The sequence below is a fragment of the Microtus pennsylvanicus genome, chromosome 11, assembly GCF_037038515.1.
Source record: "Microtus pennsylvanicus isolate mMicPen1 chromosome 11, mMicPen1.hap1, whole genome shotgun sequence".
NCBI lineage: Eukaryota > Metazoa > Chordata > Mammalia > Rodentia > Cricetidae > Microtus > Microtus pennsylvanicus.
The window spans coordinates 63,150,030-63,164,971 of record NC_134589.1 but is presented as its reverse complement, the minus strand read 5'-3'; the positions used below and the strand labels follow the sequence as shown (position 1 = coordinate 63,164,971).

The 14,942-nt window shown below is 46.8% G+C and overlaps 1 protein-coding gene across 1 annotated transcript; it reads left to right on the top strand.

Moving 5' to 3' along the window:
- Positions 1-588: 588 nt before the first annotated feature.
- Positions 589-13,082, top strand: Lypd8 (LY6/PLAUR domain containing 8). The gene is made up of 6 exons (XM_075941819.1): positions 589-731; positions 3,505-3,707; positions 4,035-4,093; positions 5,880-6,047; positions 8,262-8,441; positions 11,941-13,082. Exons 2-6 carry the CDS (start codon positions 3,553-3,555, stop codon positions 12,174-12,176), a joined length of 798 nt encoding a protein of 265 aa, XP_075797934.1. The 5' UTR covers positions 589-731; positions 3,505-3,552; the 3' UTR covers positions 12,177-13,082.
- Positions 13,083-14,942: the final 1,860 nt, after the last annotated feature.

The following is a 14,942-nucleotide window of genomic DNA, read 5'->3' as shown; positions in this document are numbered from 1 at the left end:
GCCCAGATGGACCCCAGGAACCTGCCCTGGCTGTCAGAGAAGGCAGTAATCCCTATTGTGGGCCCTGACCCATGTGTAGCCTACTGTGGGCAGCTTTCCTTCATGGCCCACCCATCATCCCATGCAGCTGTACAGTGGGTTTAGCTTTGTCTTGGCTGGAAGACTCCAAAACTTAACCAGGTGAAGTCATTTGCCAGAGAGACTTGAACCTCTGTTCTGAGTGGTGTGGCCCTCCTGTGATCTGTCTGGCTCTGCCCAGTGACCTGCCATGGGCAAGCCTCTTACATTGTTCTTCTGTAGTTGGGGGTCCTCATCTATAAATGGGGATTTTGCCAGAACCGGGAGTGGACTGTTTTACCAAGCTGCTATTCTGGAATGCTGTTCCCAGGCCTGGAAATGAGTGCACTATGGGAGACACTGGAAGGTACCAGGAACACACTGTCCCCTCATACACTGTGGGAAAGGCAGGTGCTTCCAATTCCTGCAGGCCTCAGAGGGAGCACCACCTACATAGGGGCCAAGGGTTAAGTATCCTGATCGTTATGGTTGGGCAGGGCACCATCTAACAACCCTACGCTGGGGCCTGGATAACAAAGAGGCCCCTCCCTAGAAGGCAACTGGGCTTGTAGGGCATACAGCCACCTGTTATATAAGGGCTCTCTCCACACCTGCTCCAACGTACTGCCAGGATCCACCTTCCTCGGTACAGTGTTCCTGACTGGACACAGAAGGTGAGTGGACTCCGAGGCTGGAGCCTGATGCTGGGAGAAGCTGGAGAAGCTGAATCCTGGGGCGGGCGTGGCGTTGAGGGCATTCAGGCTTGCTCTGGATAGTGTTCAGGGTGCTCTCGAGGTTCTTTTCTGCCAGTGCCGCCCACTGCTGCCCTGTTCTCGGGGTGGGCTGGCCGGAGTAGAGGTTGGGGCTGCGGGTGCGCTTGCTTGGCATTCTGTTGTCCGTGTGGCACGGTGTCTCTGAGCTCCGGCTTCCCTGGCAGATGTGAGCAATGCGGCAGCATGCTGTCAGCACACTGGAAGATTTACTAATAGATTGTTGCAAAGCAGGGAAGGGACTGGAGATGCAGCTCAGTTGGTAGAGTGCTTGTCTAAGAAGCAGGAAGTTCTGGGTTCGATCCCTAGGGCTTCATTAAGTGGGTATGGTGGCGCATGTCTGTCATCCCAGCACTCAGGAGGCAGAGGCAGGATGATTAGAAGTTAAAGGTCATCCTTGATTATGTAGCCAGTTTGAGGCTAGCCTGGGCTACATGAGACCTTGTTCTTCTGGCAAAAGGAAGTGATTAATAGGCCCCATGTCCCACACAGGATTGTCTCTGCCTCTCTGCTGTCTGCTAGTCAGGTCCTGACTTCTCTGGGTTTGAAATAAGACTCACCATCAGGCTGGCGGGAGCTGGGGTGATCTGTGCAGTCAATGCCCTTCTGTGATTGCTTCTCCCCCAACTTTTGTCTCCCTTCCCCTCCTCCTGCACAGTGACAATGCTCTAGAGGTCTTTCCCCAGAGGCTGGGGTTCCAGGCCTGGAGGGCTGTCTTGGTGTATGGAAGAACAAGTAGCTGAGTGCAGAGCCGTGTGTCACATACTCTACATAAGACATACTTGATTTGCCCTCTGGGTTTCTAAACCGTGTGGCCACTGGGAATGTATACAGGTTTTTGTCCCTTGGCTGGGCTAGCTTCCCTTATTTTTTTACTAGTCCCTAGTCAGTCAGCCAGAAGGCCATGCTGCTGTGCGTGCTGTGTGGTGAGATGTGTGTTTGATCTGTCGTACAAGACGGAGCAGGAAGAGGGGTATCCTGAGACAAGGTCAGCTTTGCTTCAGTCTGTGACAGCTGTCATGGGGCTGTCAAGCTTCAGAGAGGGCCCCCGGTGAGCCTGGCTGCTTCCGCTTCTGCCAGAGGTTGCACGTCTGTGGGGTGGAGACACCAGCCTGTCTTCAGGCAGTACTATTCACTGGGGCTCCACGGGAGACAAGTGTTCTGTCTGCCATGGTTAGTGGCAGCCACTCAACACACGTGACCATTGACCATCCGAACGGTGAGCGGTTCCTGTGCCGAGGGACAGGTGCGTCGTTACCTACCTCGAGTGAGTTAACCTAAGGAGCCACATTGGCTATGGCTGCCATTTATAGGGTAATTAGATTATGATCAAGGAGGGTTCCGTGCAAATGTTTTCTTCCTATGCTGCACTGCTACTCGGACAAAGAGAAATTCCTTGAGCTGTGATTTAGGATCCTAACAAATGTGGCAAGAACCTAGCAAGCTACAAAAATCTAACTCAGATGACTGGCAGGTAAAGAAGGCCAGGTACTGAGAAATTGGTGCCGCATTAATCTAACTCAGGAGCTTTGATGAGTTCAGGCCCTGGCTTCTGAGGTGTGCGATATGAATTGGATGGCAGAACAAGTGGGAGTGAAGGGTCTGAATCGTATCCCAGCTCTGACACCCCCAGGAGTAAAAGCTTGGTTCTGAGAGCATCACTTCTGTCTTCTAGGGATCTTGGGTCTGTATTGTATCCCAGCTCTGACACTCCCAGGAGTAAGAGCTTGGTTCTGAGAGCATCACTTCTGTCTTCTAGGGATCTTGGGTCTGTATTGTATCCCAGCTCTGACACTCCCAGGAGTAAGAGCTTGGTTCTGAGAGCATCATTTCTCTCTTCTAGGGCTCAGTCTTGTCCAGGTGCTAAGAAATCACTCAGATTAGTGCATGTACAGGGCTTGGAGCAGAACAAGGGCTCACAGGTATCTGCATAGGTGGTGGCAGCAAAGCCCCTGGGCATCAAAGCGAATGCAGGAGACCCCTGCAGGGAGAAGAGACAGTGTACTCTGGAGGGGTGGGAGGACACAGATCCTGTGGCAGGGGAGATAAGCGGACTACAGAACCTGAGGGAGGTGAGGAGGACACAAAACCCAGGGCCACTGTTTTTATCTGGGACCCTGTTAGGATTTAGATTTCAAATATACCACAAACGCCTGGTCATTAGCTGTGGTTCTATAGTGAGATGCTGGAAACTTTAGGAAGGTGTCCTGGGAGGAGGAAGTTAGCTCATTGAGTGAGACCCTGGAACACACTCCTCTTTCCTTGTCACTCCCTGGCTGCATTAGGTGACCAGACCTCCTTCGTCATGAACTTCCACAAAGGCCTGCATGATGGGGCAAAATGACTGATATCTCTGAAGCCATGAGCCACAGTGAATCTTCCTTCCTTATAAATCGATTATCTCAGGGATTTTGTCATAGTGACAGGAATCTGACAGACCTGTAACTCGGCCCCAGCAGACCTGGAAATTGCTCTGTCTGACCATTTGCAGCTGAAGCTCAACCTTGTGTCAGGCAGGATGGATGAGAGCCACAGTTCTGTGCACCTGTGCAGGACTGAGTTTTCTGCCCCAGAAACAAGGACAGACCATGTACTAAACTTGTTTCAGTGTCTTTCAAACACTTTTGATGGTAGGCATTCCATCAAGATCCTGGACTGTCCTCTTTTGTCTTTCCAGGTTTGAGGCTCCGTGGCCCCACCCTTGGGAGAAGCCAGCCCCGCCATCATGAAAGGCATCCTCATTGCTGGTGTCTTTGCGGCGTTTGCCATCACAGTTATAGGTGAGAGAAGCCCCCTTCTGGATAAAGTCTTCTTTTTCACCACATCAGAGCATCCTTGCTCTTGGCATCCTGGTACATACTACCAGGCCTGTTGTGTTGTGTGAGACCTATGTGTCTACTCTGCCTTTAGAGAGACCACTCTGCTGGTGGTCAGGGTTGGTTCTTCCTGTTGATGACTGGTGAATAAGGGGGGGGGATCTAGTGGGCATTGCTCTATCTCATAGCATGAGTTTGGGGATCTTCAGAGGACAGTTGGGCATTCCATCTGGATCTTTCTTCCTGTAGTGGGTGTAGTGCTCTGGGAATGTCTACGGGTTGTTGACTGTGAATATTTTCTTCCCTAAGACTCCCTGAAATGTAAACAGTGTTCCTCAATCGCTGAGGGCACTGAGAGATGTCCTAGTGAACTCAAAGACTGTCCTGCCAGCGATTCAGAGACTACTAAGTGGATGAGTTGTGTGGAGTCCTCGGTCAACTCCACTCTAGGTGAGTGGGGCTGCCTATATCTATGGGACTTGTGGGTTGTGCTAAAGAGGGTGGGCACAAGGAAGACATCTGAGCTGGGGCTGTGCTGTGCTGTGCAGTGAGACTAGTGGGTCGTGAAGGCGACTCCCCAGTGGCTGAGGTGAACAGGAGCTGCATGGCAATACAGGCACAGAATCAAACAAGCGAATAAACCCTGTGGTGTCTTGAAAATCAGTCTCACTGGCCAAAACCTTGCTGTAGATACATTTTTGGATAGATGTAAACAGTTAGAGCAACTCAGAGATAAATAAGATGCAGGCATCTTGCCTGGAACATGTATGTTTTACAGCCCTCTCCTCTCTCAGCTTTCTGGCTCCTTTCTCTTCTAGATCAAATATATTTTCCTTGGTGAACTCCTCCCCAGGCATTCTGACTGATGGGAACCTCTTGAAGCACTTAGAGTTCTTCCATACACAAAAGCTGGACAGCCAACAAATTGACATTGAAACCTTGCAAGGCCTTAGTTAACAATGGGGTTCAGGAGATAGGTCATTCAATAAGGTGCTTGACACACAAACATGAGGTCCGGAACTTGTCCCTCAGCATCTATTTAAAAAGGCCAGGCATGGCAGTGCATGCCTGTAATCTCAGCAGTGGGGCAGCCAAGACAAGGTGATTCCTGGAGCTTGCCAGTCTAAAACTGGTGGGATCCAGATCAGCTGAAGACCCTTTACCAAAAAATAAGTCAGAGAGTCATTGAAAAAATCAGTGTCGATCTCTGCCTCTTGAATGCCAGAATTGCAATTATATGCCAACATGGCCAATTAACTTTATTTAATGTTTTTTGGTGTTTTTTATTTTTTATTTTATTATTTATTTATTTATTTATTGTGGTCCTGGACATTAAATCCAGGGCTTTGCATATGCCAGACAAACACTCTACCACAGAGCTACACTCCCAGTTCCTCAATTTATTTTGACCAATCCACATTTGACGTAACAGCCACCTATAGCTGATGTCTCTGTACTGGGTAGCACTGACTGGACTCTCATGAAGTTTCTAGGAAGGAGCCATGGATGGTACTGTGATATTGTATCATATACCAAATCCCACTGCGCCTGCTTTCTTATTTTTTGAGCTGTTAAGACAAATTAGTGGCCTGGGAGGGCTGTAGATTTGTTAGACTAAACCACCATCTTCTGGTGTCCCTCCTGAGTAACATTTGTACCCAAACTTTTGACGTGATAATACATTGTCACCCACAAAGTTCATGTTCAAGAATTGAGAGAGGTGGTTTGACAGAAAAAAAAATTGTGAAAACTTTCAATCGTGTGTTAAGTAAGTTTACAACTTTGTGCTGGGTCTCATTTACATCTTTCCTGGCTGCACACACATATAAGGCTCACAGGTGTAGGTTAGCTAATGGCAGAGTTTAACCCATTCCTCTGCTAATACAATAAAGAAAGGAGTTCTCTCTGATGGGAAAGGGCTTTCTTTGTTCTCCCCCCACTCCCCGCCCAAGACATCACTATGTAGTCCTGACTGTACTGGAACTCACGCTATAGATCAGGCAGACCTCGAACTCACAGAGATCCACTTGCGTCTGTCCCAAGTGCTGGGGTTAAAGCGTGCGCCACTATGCCCCACTGGATTCTTCATGTTTTAAGAAACCTTCTGCAGTCTCTCCCAAGATGTGCTGAGCAGAGGTTCAAGTCAACTGCTCCTGTATGAAGCACTGTCTCCTCCAGATGCTGCTCTTGCTGGAGTCTCTCCAGATGCTAACAGTCTGTGTTTGCCTTGATGTAGGAGAGTCCCCGTACTCATATGAGAACAAGTTCTGCTCAGAAATTAATTGCATCAACAACAGCAACAGTGTTGTAGTGTCCTTCATGGTGCGTGTGTCTGATAATCAACAATTCAGTTTTGCAAGCCAGTGCTGCCAAGGAGATGCATGCCCTGACAATGAAGGTGAAGGTTTGTACCGGGCCCAGCAGCCTGTCCTGTGTCACACCTCTGTGTCCCACCCTTGATTTTCTGACCACTTTGCTTGGCTGGTGATGGATGTCTCAAGTTCAGGCACTTTAGCACACAGGTGGATGACATCGATATTTGACTTATCGCAATCACAAAAGAAACACGGAGTGTACTCAGGCAGCCCAAATACCATGCTTTCTCCTTCTTCAGTGATCTCATTTGTGTGGCAAGTGAAGCAAGTGCTCATTAGTCATTCTTAAACTCTATGATCTCAGGGCCTCAACCATCAGCTTCTTTTAGACAGTATCTCCTGCAGTCTAGGCTCACATCAAACTTGCTATGAAGTCAAGGATGATCTTCACCCAGTCCTTCTGCCTCTGCCTCCTGAGTGCTGGGATTGTAGGTATGTGCCTATAATATATACATATAATATATAGGTGTGTGTCTCAGTAACAAGAGAAACTCCTCAAGTCTTTTGTTTATATGGTCTCTACCTGCTGACATTTACTAGGTTAGAAATTAAAGTGAAACAAATTCACAAATCTTAATTCATTTACTCAAAAGTAAAAATATTTAGCCAGACAAGGTGGCACATGCCTTTAATCCTAGAACTCTGTGATAGAGGAAGAGACAGAGGGATCTCTATTAGTTCAACGCCAGCCTGAGTTACATAGTGAGACCCTGTCTCAAAAAACAAAAACAAATAAAAAGTTTATTAATACTAATAGAGTTTTTCAAAGAAATAGCTTCCAAAAAGCATTTAATAAGATGAATGGCATTGTTCCATATATATGCATATATGTATATAAATTAAAGATTTATTTATTTTAATTTTACATGTATGAGGTTGTACGTATGAGTTCCATGCATGTGAAATGCCCACAGAATCCAGAAGAGGGTATCAGATCCGCTGGAGCTGCCACATGGTGACTGGGAACTGAACCTGGGAATTGAGCCTGTGCTTCTAATTGCTGAAACATCTCTCTAGCACTTCACCCTCAAATAGATATTTTGAAAGAATGTTTTAACTTATAACTTAGAAGGAAGCTGAAACATCTCTCTAGCACTTCACCCTCAAATAGATATTTTGAAAGAATGTTTTAACTTATAACTTAGAAGGAAGCTGGGATCTCATGTTTGCTTGCATATTTAGTCTGATTTAATCTCACAAATAATGTGGTGCTTCTGGAAAATTCTGCTGCATGCACACAAGGCAAAAAGAGTAAAAGGAACAGATAACATCTTGATGCTGTATAAAATTGGTTTTAACTTTTTGGGATCCTTGCAGCGCCACAGGGATCCAGGAGGTCCTGGACTACAATTTGAGAAGTGATCATCTATGTCAAAGTCTTCATTTAGAACCATTGTTCTTTTTTTTTTTCCAGGAGCTTTTTTTAAAAAAAATATTTATTTATTTATTATGTATACAATATTCTGTCTGTATGCCTGAAGGCCAGAAGAGGGTGCCAGACCTCTTTACAGATGGCTGTGAGCCACCATGTGATTGCTGGGAATTGAACTCAGGACCTTTGGAAGAGCAGGCAATGCTCTTAACCACTGAGCCATCTCTCCAGCCCCCTAGAACCACTGTTCTTAATCTGTGGGGCATGACCACCAGAAAAAACATATTTCTGATGGTCTTAGGAACCCCCGACTATAAATTAATTTTTGTTGCTACTTGATAATTGTAATTTTGCTACTTAGTGGTGTCCCAGTTCCTAAGACCATTGGAAATATGTTTAGAACTGCTGATTTAGAAGAAGAAAAATATGTGAGCAAAGATGGTGAAGTTCATTATCATAAGCACAGACAGATAGGTGCAAGGCTGGTTCTCAATGTGATTTTTTTATTTTTATTTTTTGTTTTTTCTCCATCACAATATGAAAATGGACCTTGTTCATCTGCTCAGGACAAGTCTTAATGCCAATCAGATACCTGTTGGCTAGTGCTCCAAACAGCTGGCTGGCATTCACATTGGCTATAGCTTGGATTCTTTCCTTTCTTGCTCATGTCAACCCCAGAGCACTGTGGACCACCATTCTTACAGACTGGCTGCCCCATAAGGGTGGGCTTCAGGGGTTGTGCATAGGAAATGTTTGGACAAAGCATGTATCTTTAGGGATAGATCTGAGCTTCCCAGTGGCAGACCCTCCAGCAGCTTCTCTGCCTGCCTATCCCCTCCTCTCCAGGGCAGTGTGATGGCATGATTCTAAGTAATGGCTTTCCTTTATCCAGGCAATGGAGAAGACAGTGGTGTTGGTTCTTCTCGTGCCGACACCCAAATCCAGTGCCCTTCTTGCTATAGCTCCAACACAACAACAGACTGCAAGGAGGAAACCCAGCAGTGTTCCCAAGGAGAGCGATGTGTCCACATCATTGCTGACCATGTAAATGGTAAGTCTGAGGCTTCAATTCCTTAACAGGGCTGGAGCTGAAACACATCAGGCCTTGATTCAGATGCTGAGACAAAAAAGCAAAAGGACTGGGAAGGGTAGACGCAGAGCAGGGATTAGCTCAGGATGCCTTTCAGCTAGAGACTGCTCTATTTCCTGCCCTCCCAGATCTGAATACTCACACAGAAACTATATTAAATACAACACTGTTTGACCAATGACTCTTACATCTTAAAGTAACCCATGTCTATCAATCTGTTTGTTGTCATGAGGCTGTGGCTTACTGGTAAGGATCTGGTACCTTTTTCCTTCTGCAGGTACATGGTGTCTCCCTGACTCCATTTTCTTTCCTCCTCTGTCTCTGCTTTGGTTTTCCACCTTGCTATATTCTGCCCTGCCATAGGCCAAAGCATCTTCTTTGTTAACCAGTGCTAATGAAACATATTCACAGCATACAGAGGGGAATCCCACATCAGCCAGAAAGCCTTCTGCTGGTCGCCACTTCTGCTCTTAGTCCAGTACTACTTCTGGTTGCCTTTCTCCTGCTCTCCTGTGGTGTAACCCAAGACTCAGTTATCTGACTTCATGACCCTCTGGCACTTGCTTTGGTACTAGGATGCCATTGCTCAGCAAGAAAATAGGTGATATATATATATATATATATATATATATATATATATATTAGAAGAAACATATAACTTGAGACGTGTTGGCTTGGGTCAGCTAGGGCCATCTGGTTATTTATTTATTTATTTTTCTACAAAAGTAATCTGACAGTGCTGACATTTTGTCAGAGTATCCACCCTACCTGGTGGCAGCATGCAATGCACATTTGCCTTTTGCTAGTGGAACAGCCCTGGGGCCACTACTACCCTGTAGCTCTGTCCCTATTTTCTGAGGACCGAGTAGATCTCTACTTTGCTACTGGTTGTTTGTGATAGGTGTAGAGGGGTAGGGGCAGCAGGTGGGGGAGGGGGATAAAGGCAGTGGCGCAAGGCTACTCAGCAGTTAGGTCTGAAAGTGAATTGTGTCCTCCTACAGTACATTGAGTAAAACCAATGTGTCCATCCTGGCTAGTGGAACTCTTGGGAATGTGATCTAGTGATTTCCAAGAAGGAAAAAAAAGTGGTACAAACCAAAAATGAATAACTAGCCTGTCTTACCTAAAACATGGCTCAGACTAAAAGGGTTTAAGGCCTGCACCCAAATACAAATTTCATTTCAATTTTTGCTTGTCAACTTCAAAGACTACCTATAACCATGGAGTTTCCAGTGGATCCAAGCATCCTATCTTTTAAAGTCTTTAAAAATATTTTTAAAGAGATGTTTTAGATCCACAGTAAAGCTGAGTTAGAGGCATAGACATTCTGCATGTACCCTGACTGCCTGGCTCATATGTAATTGTCCTCATTGTCAAAGTGCTCACACCACCGTGGTAAGCCTACTCAGGCACTCATTGTCACCCAAGTCTGCAGTTTGCCTCAGGGTTTACTCCTGATATAATCAGTTCCAGCATGACCGATGTCACATAGAGGAAGGCCCTCTGCTCTGGAAACTGTATCCCATCTGCTCAGCATGACAGTGTCACATAGAGGAAGCCCTCTGCCCTTAGAGTCTTCTGTGTCTCACCTGATCATGCTTTTCTTCCTCCCCACAAGACCCTGGCACCCACTGGTCTTTTATATCACCTCTATAGATTTTCTTATTCCAGAATGTCTGTTCTCTCCCTCTCGCTTTCTCGGTATCTCTGTGTTTCTCTATCTCTCTTTCTTCTCCATCCCCTGGAGCCTCATACTTGCAAAACTTACATTGTACCTCTGAGTAAAACCACAGCAAAAAGTCACTTTCCTTGAAATGGTTGAGGTGCCCACACTGCCCTGGTTTTTAATTCTAAAGTTGTGCCTAAAGGCAGCAAAAGACCTCGTTCATCTCATGCCCGAGTCTCCTGGTAGTGTCATCTCATAGACACTAAAAGTCAGCAGGTCACAAATTTTCTTTATTGTTTTGTTCAACATCACTTTCAAAATCCTATCAAGATGTGCCTAGCACTGCACTTCCTGACTCAGGTTAGCTCAACTCTCAGCACTGATACCTGGGGCGAAACAATAGCAAACTTTTCTTTCTGGGGTTTGGAGGTCTCTTTCACACATTATGCTCTGACAGAACCAGGTTCCTTTATGCCTCTGGGAGCTCCCTGTTTCCCAGGGATGCGTGAGTTGCAGCTGGCAGACCTATAGAGGCACAACCATTCAGAAGTAGCTGCTATTGTGACTACATCATTGAAAGTGCTAAAGACCTTTTACTTTTTTTTATCATTTTTTTTAAATTTTGCAAACCAACCACAGTTTCCCCTCTCTCCTCTCCTCCAGTTCCCTCATACCACCTCCTTTTTACCCATCCCCCATCCACTCCTCTTCTGTCTCCATTCAGAAGGCGTAAGGCCTCCCATGGGAATCAACAGAATATGGCATATCAAGTTGAGGCAGAATCAAGCTCCTCCCCCACTGTATCAAGGCTGAAGAAGGCATCCCAAAATAGGGAATAGGTTCCAAAGAACCAGCTCATGTATCAGGGACAGGTCCTGGTACCACTACTAGGGCCTCATAAAAGACCAGCTACACAACTGTCACCCAGACACAGAAGGCCTAGGTCGGTCCCATGCCGGCTTCCGAGCTGTCTGTTCAGAGTTCATGAGCTCCCACAAGCTCAGGTCAGCTGGCTGGAGACCTTTTTCTACAATAAGAAACTGTGTAAGCAGGTAGAACTTTGAGGTAAGATAGAGATGCTGAGCATTTCCTGTACACTTTCTGTTGACTTTCCTTTTTCTCAAGGAAAACTCAAGCAGGAAAAAAAATCAGACCCAGAGGAATGAGAACTGAGGGAAATACTGGAATTGGGGCTGGAGCCCAGGGAGCCCACTGATTCATTCCCTTCTGAATGGAGAGTTGAAAGAACTGCCCCTGAGCCTTTTACCCAGGCTTGCCTTTTTTTCTTCTTTTTCTCCCCCTCATCTTCCTCTCCCTCTTCCTTCTTCTTTCATTCCCTCCCCTCTGTGTTTTTCCTGATTGAGTCTTGCCATGTAGCTGAGGCTAGCCTTGAACTCATGATCTTCCAGCTACAGTCTCCCAAGCACTGGGCTTGCAGGTGTGCACCACTGTGCCCTAATTGTTCTTGACTTTTTCATCTGACAGCTCCACAGGAACACAAGACATGGGGCATCCAAGATCTATCTCCCATTCTTTCTTTAATCCTGGATTAGCAACCCACATCTCACAGTCTCAGTTGCTTTTGGGGTTGGGTGGGGAGGGATCTGACTTCTGACCTTCATAGTTCTTGTACTGCTACTGTTTGGTATTCTTAACTCTGGACTTCTTCCTTGAAGTTGGCTGTCAGAAGAGGGGCTCAGTGGCTTGCAGATAAATAACTCTGCATGGGCTGGGGCTTTGGTGGTAGGGTTGTATAGAGTTATAGAGCTCTGACTGTCTCATTTGCATCTTCAGGCAACAAAGTGGAGCTGAAAGGGTGTTCTAATATCGATGAAGCTACTTGCAACATCCTGACTCCTGGGAACGTAACAGTTGGAGAATTCACTTTCCAGACGGTTAGCTGCACAAATGAGATTACAACCACGACCCCAACCACAGTCACCACGACCCCTAGTACCAGCACAACCATCAAAGCTTCCTTCATCTCCTCTGTCTTCGGCAGCCTCCTTCTTCTGAAGCTGCTATTCTGAGGTCCCTGGGCTCTGCCCCACCCAGTGTCCCATGGGCGTCAATGCCCTTTCTGTTCACATACCTTCCAGTTTAGTTGCTCAGTGGGTTGGAAGTCGCAGGACTCCAGGCAATGCTAGCAGCCACATTATGTCCTTTATTAAAGTGTTGTTTGACTTCTAGACAGTCTGTCCTGATATGTTCGGTGCTGGGTGTAGTTCAAGACCCTGCCCACCTCTTCTCATCTTGCCTGGAGGTAGGGTCTTTGCTCTGGAGATAGAATCTTCTTTGCCTCAGGACTCAATGATATCCCTGCTCCTGGTTCATATTGCTCCTGAGAAGCTGAACCTGTGGCCTTGCTGGCACCTTCTGTTAGCATCCCTGTACTCCAGCGTTCTACTTGCTACTTCTTGTGCAGTCACATGCAGGAGGGACCCCAGGTGAGCCTTGTTGTGCCCTGTGCTGCTCCTAGTACCAGCACAGAAGTTCAGCAGCCTTTCAGTCTGGTGCGGCATCATGACATCTGGTTATTCAGCAGTTGTCCAGAGACCCACAGCAGATGAAGAAAAATCTCATCCTGGAGGCCTGTCACTATGAAGGCCCAAGAAGGGCAAGCCAAAGGATTGCAGAGAACCAGACTGCTCCCGCTGGCTGCATGATCAAGTCTCCAGGAAGACAGAGGACAGAGGAGCTCAGAGCCTGGGATTAGGAGGTCTCCTGCAGTACTGTGCAGGATGGAGTGGGCTGCAGAGTCCTGGTCCCTTCAATCAGAGAGTTAAACCTAATCCTCCATTCCACATCAGACACCCAGGGGGCCAGACAACCACCCAGACCCAGGCTTGCAGGGTTCAGGTTTAATAGTAATGTGGGCGTTGAGCTAATTTTGGATAAATGGGGTTTTCTGCAATAAAGAAATCAAAAGGTGTAAACCAGCAAGGGTCTTTATTGTAATGAGTATCTGACAATGACGCAAGAGCAAGCCACCATGAGGGCTATGATGGTACACATCACTGTGTCCACTCTGATTTACCTTAGCTCTTAAAAAAATGATTTATTTTTACTATTTCTGTGCACATGGTGTGTGCTCACAAGTGTACAGTGCTCTCAGAGGCTGGAAGTGGTGCCGGATCCTCTGAAGCTGGAGTTATAGGTGATGTTACAGCCTGATGTGGCTGCTGGGAAGAGAATCCAGGTCCCCCACAAGAGCAGCAAGTACCCTCTCTTACGCACTGAGGACTCTCTTCAGTCCACCTTAGCTCTTTATTTTCAGTTTCGTGTTTACCTAAAAGTTACAAGACCAGGAGGGCTTGAGAATGCCTTCATCCAGCTCCAGTTTGCTGTCTGCTGCTGGGATAACATAATCTCACATAAAGAGCTTAGGAGACGAAGGGCTTAGTTCAGCTCACAGTTCCAGGCTACAGTTCGTCACCCAGGAGAAGCCACAGCCTCAGGAGTCTGATACAGCTAGTCACATGGCGTCCACAGTTAAAGGCAGAGAGAAACAGAAGCACAAGCATCCCTTGCTGACCTCGATTTCCTCTCAGACAGTTCAGGACCCTGTGCCCAGGGAATGGCACCACCCACAGTGGGATGGGTTTTCCCCTATACTTAATGAAGACAATCGCCCCCACTACAGGACATACCTCCAGGTTAACCTAATATGGACAAGCCCAATTGAGACTCTCTTTCCAGGTGGTCCTAAGTCAAATTGATAAAGCCAATCATTCTGCTCCACCTCTTGCCAACTGGTCATACAACACACTTTTAAACCAGAATCTTTCACTTCTAAAGATTTTTACTTTTATGTTTTGCCTGCAGCAAGCATGCCTGTGCACCTTGTGAATGCCCTCAGTGCCTCCCGAAGCCGGGAGAAGGCACTGGATTCTCTGGGACAGGACTTACAGACAGCTGTGTACTATCACAGGAGCAGCAGTTACTCTGGCCCCAGGATAGCTCATTTCCTCTTTCATTTTAGATCTGTTTCTCCAACCAACAGAAGTGACAGAAACACACAGAAGGAAACACAGACAGACACATAGTAAGGACAACCCAGGGTGGCCACCACACTGTCTTGAGCCAGGGGGCTCTGGTGACATCTCATGCAGAGCCCAGACACTAGGGCTGGGTCCACCCTATGGAGAAGGTACCATAAACACGCACCTCCAGAAAGGACAGATCCAGGTGACTGTTTAGGGTGGAGGCATCTGGAGCAGAGGTGGGAGAAGTTTCTGGGGCTCTGGAATGTCTCAGGGTGCACACACCCTAGGAACTGTCAGTTCCTGTGCAATGGGTCCAGAGGTTCTGAGGCCTTAGTGTCTCTGGGAATTTCACTGGGGTCTTTAGAATGTTGCTCTCTATTAAAGAACACACAATCTTTTTTTTTAAAAATTTATTTAAAAAATTTTTCATTGCCTGGTGATAGTGGCGCATGCCTTTAATCCCAGCACTCAGGAGGCAGAGGCAGGCGGATCTCTGTGAGTTCGAGACCAGCCTGGTCTACAGAGCTAGTTCCAGGACAGGCTCCAAAGCCATAGAGAAACCCTGTCTCGAAAAACCAAAAAAAAAATTTTTTTTTCATTTATTTAGCTTACTGACCACAGTTTCCCTTCCTTCTTCTCCTCCCATTCCCTCCCTCTGACTCCCCCTCCCCATCATCCACCCCTCCTCAGTCTCCATTCAGAAAGGGGCAGGCCTCCCATGGGCTTGAACATATCACAGCACATGAAGTTGAGGTAGGACCAAGCTTCTCCCCAAGCATCAAGGCTGGGCAAGCAATCCAGCATGGGGAA

Coding starts and splice junctions, on each gene's coding strand:
- Lypd8 (XM_075941819.1), top strand. CDS start 3,553: ATGAAAGGCATCCTCATTGCTGGTGTCTTTGCGGCGTTTGCCATCACA. Junction 3,708..4,034: donor TACCAGGCCTGTTGTGTTGT/GTGAGACCTATG, acceptor CTGTCCTGCCAG/CGATTCAGAGACTACTAAGT. Junction 4,094..5,879: donor CTCGGTCAACTCCACTCTAG/GTGAGTGGGGCT, acceptor GCCTTGATGTAG/GAGAGTCCCCGTACTCATAT.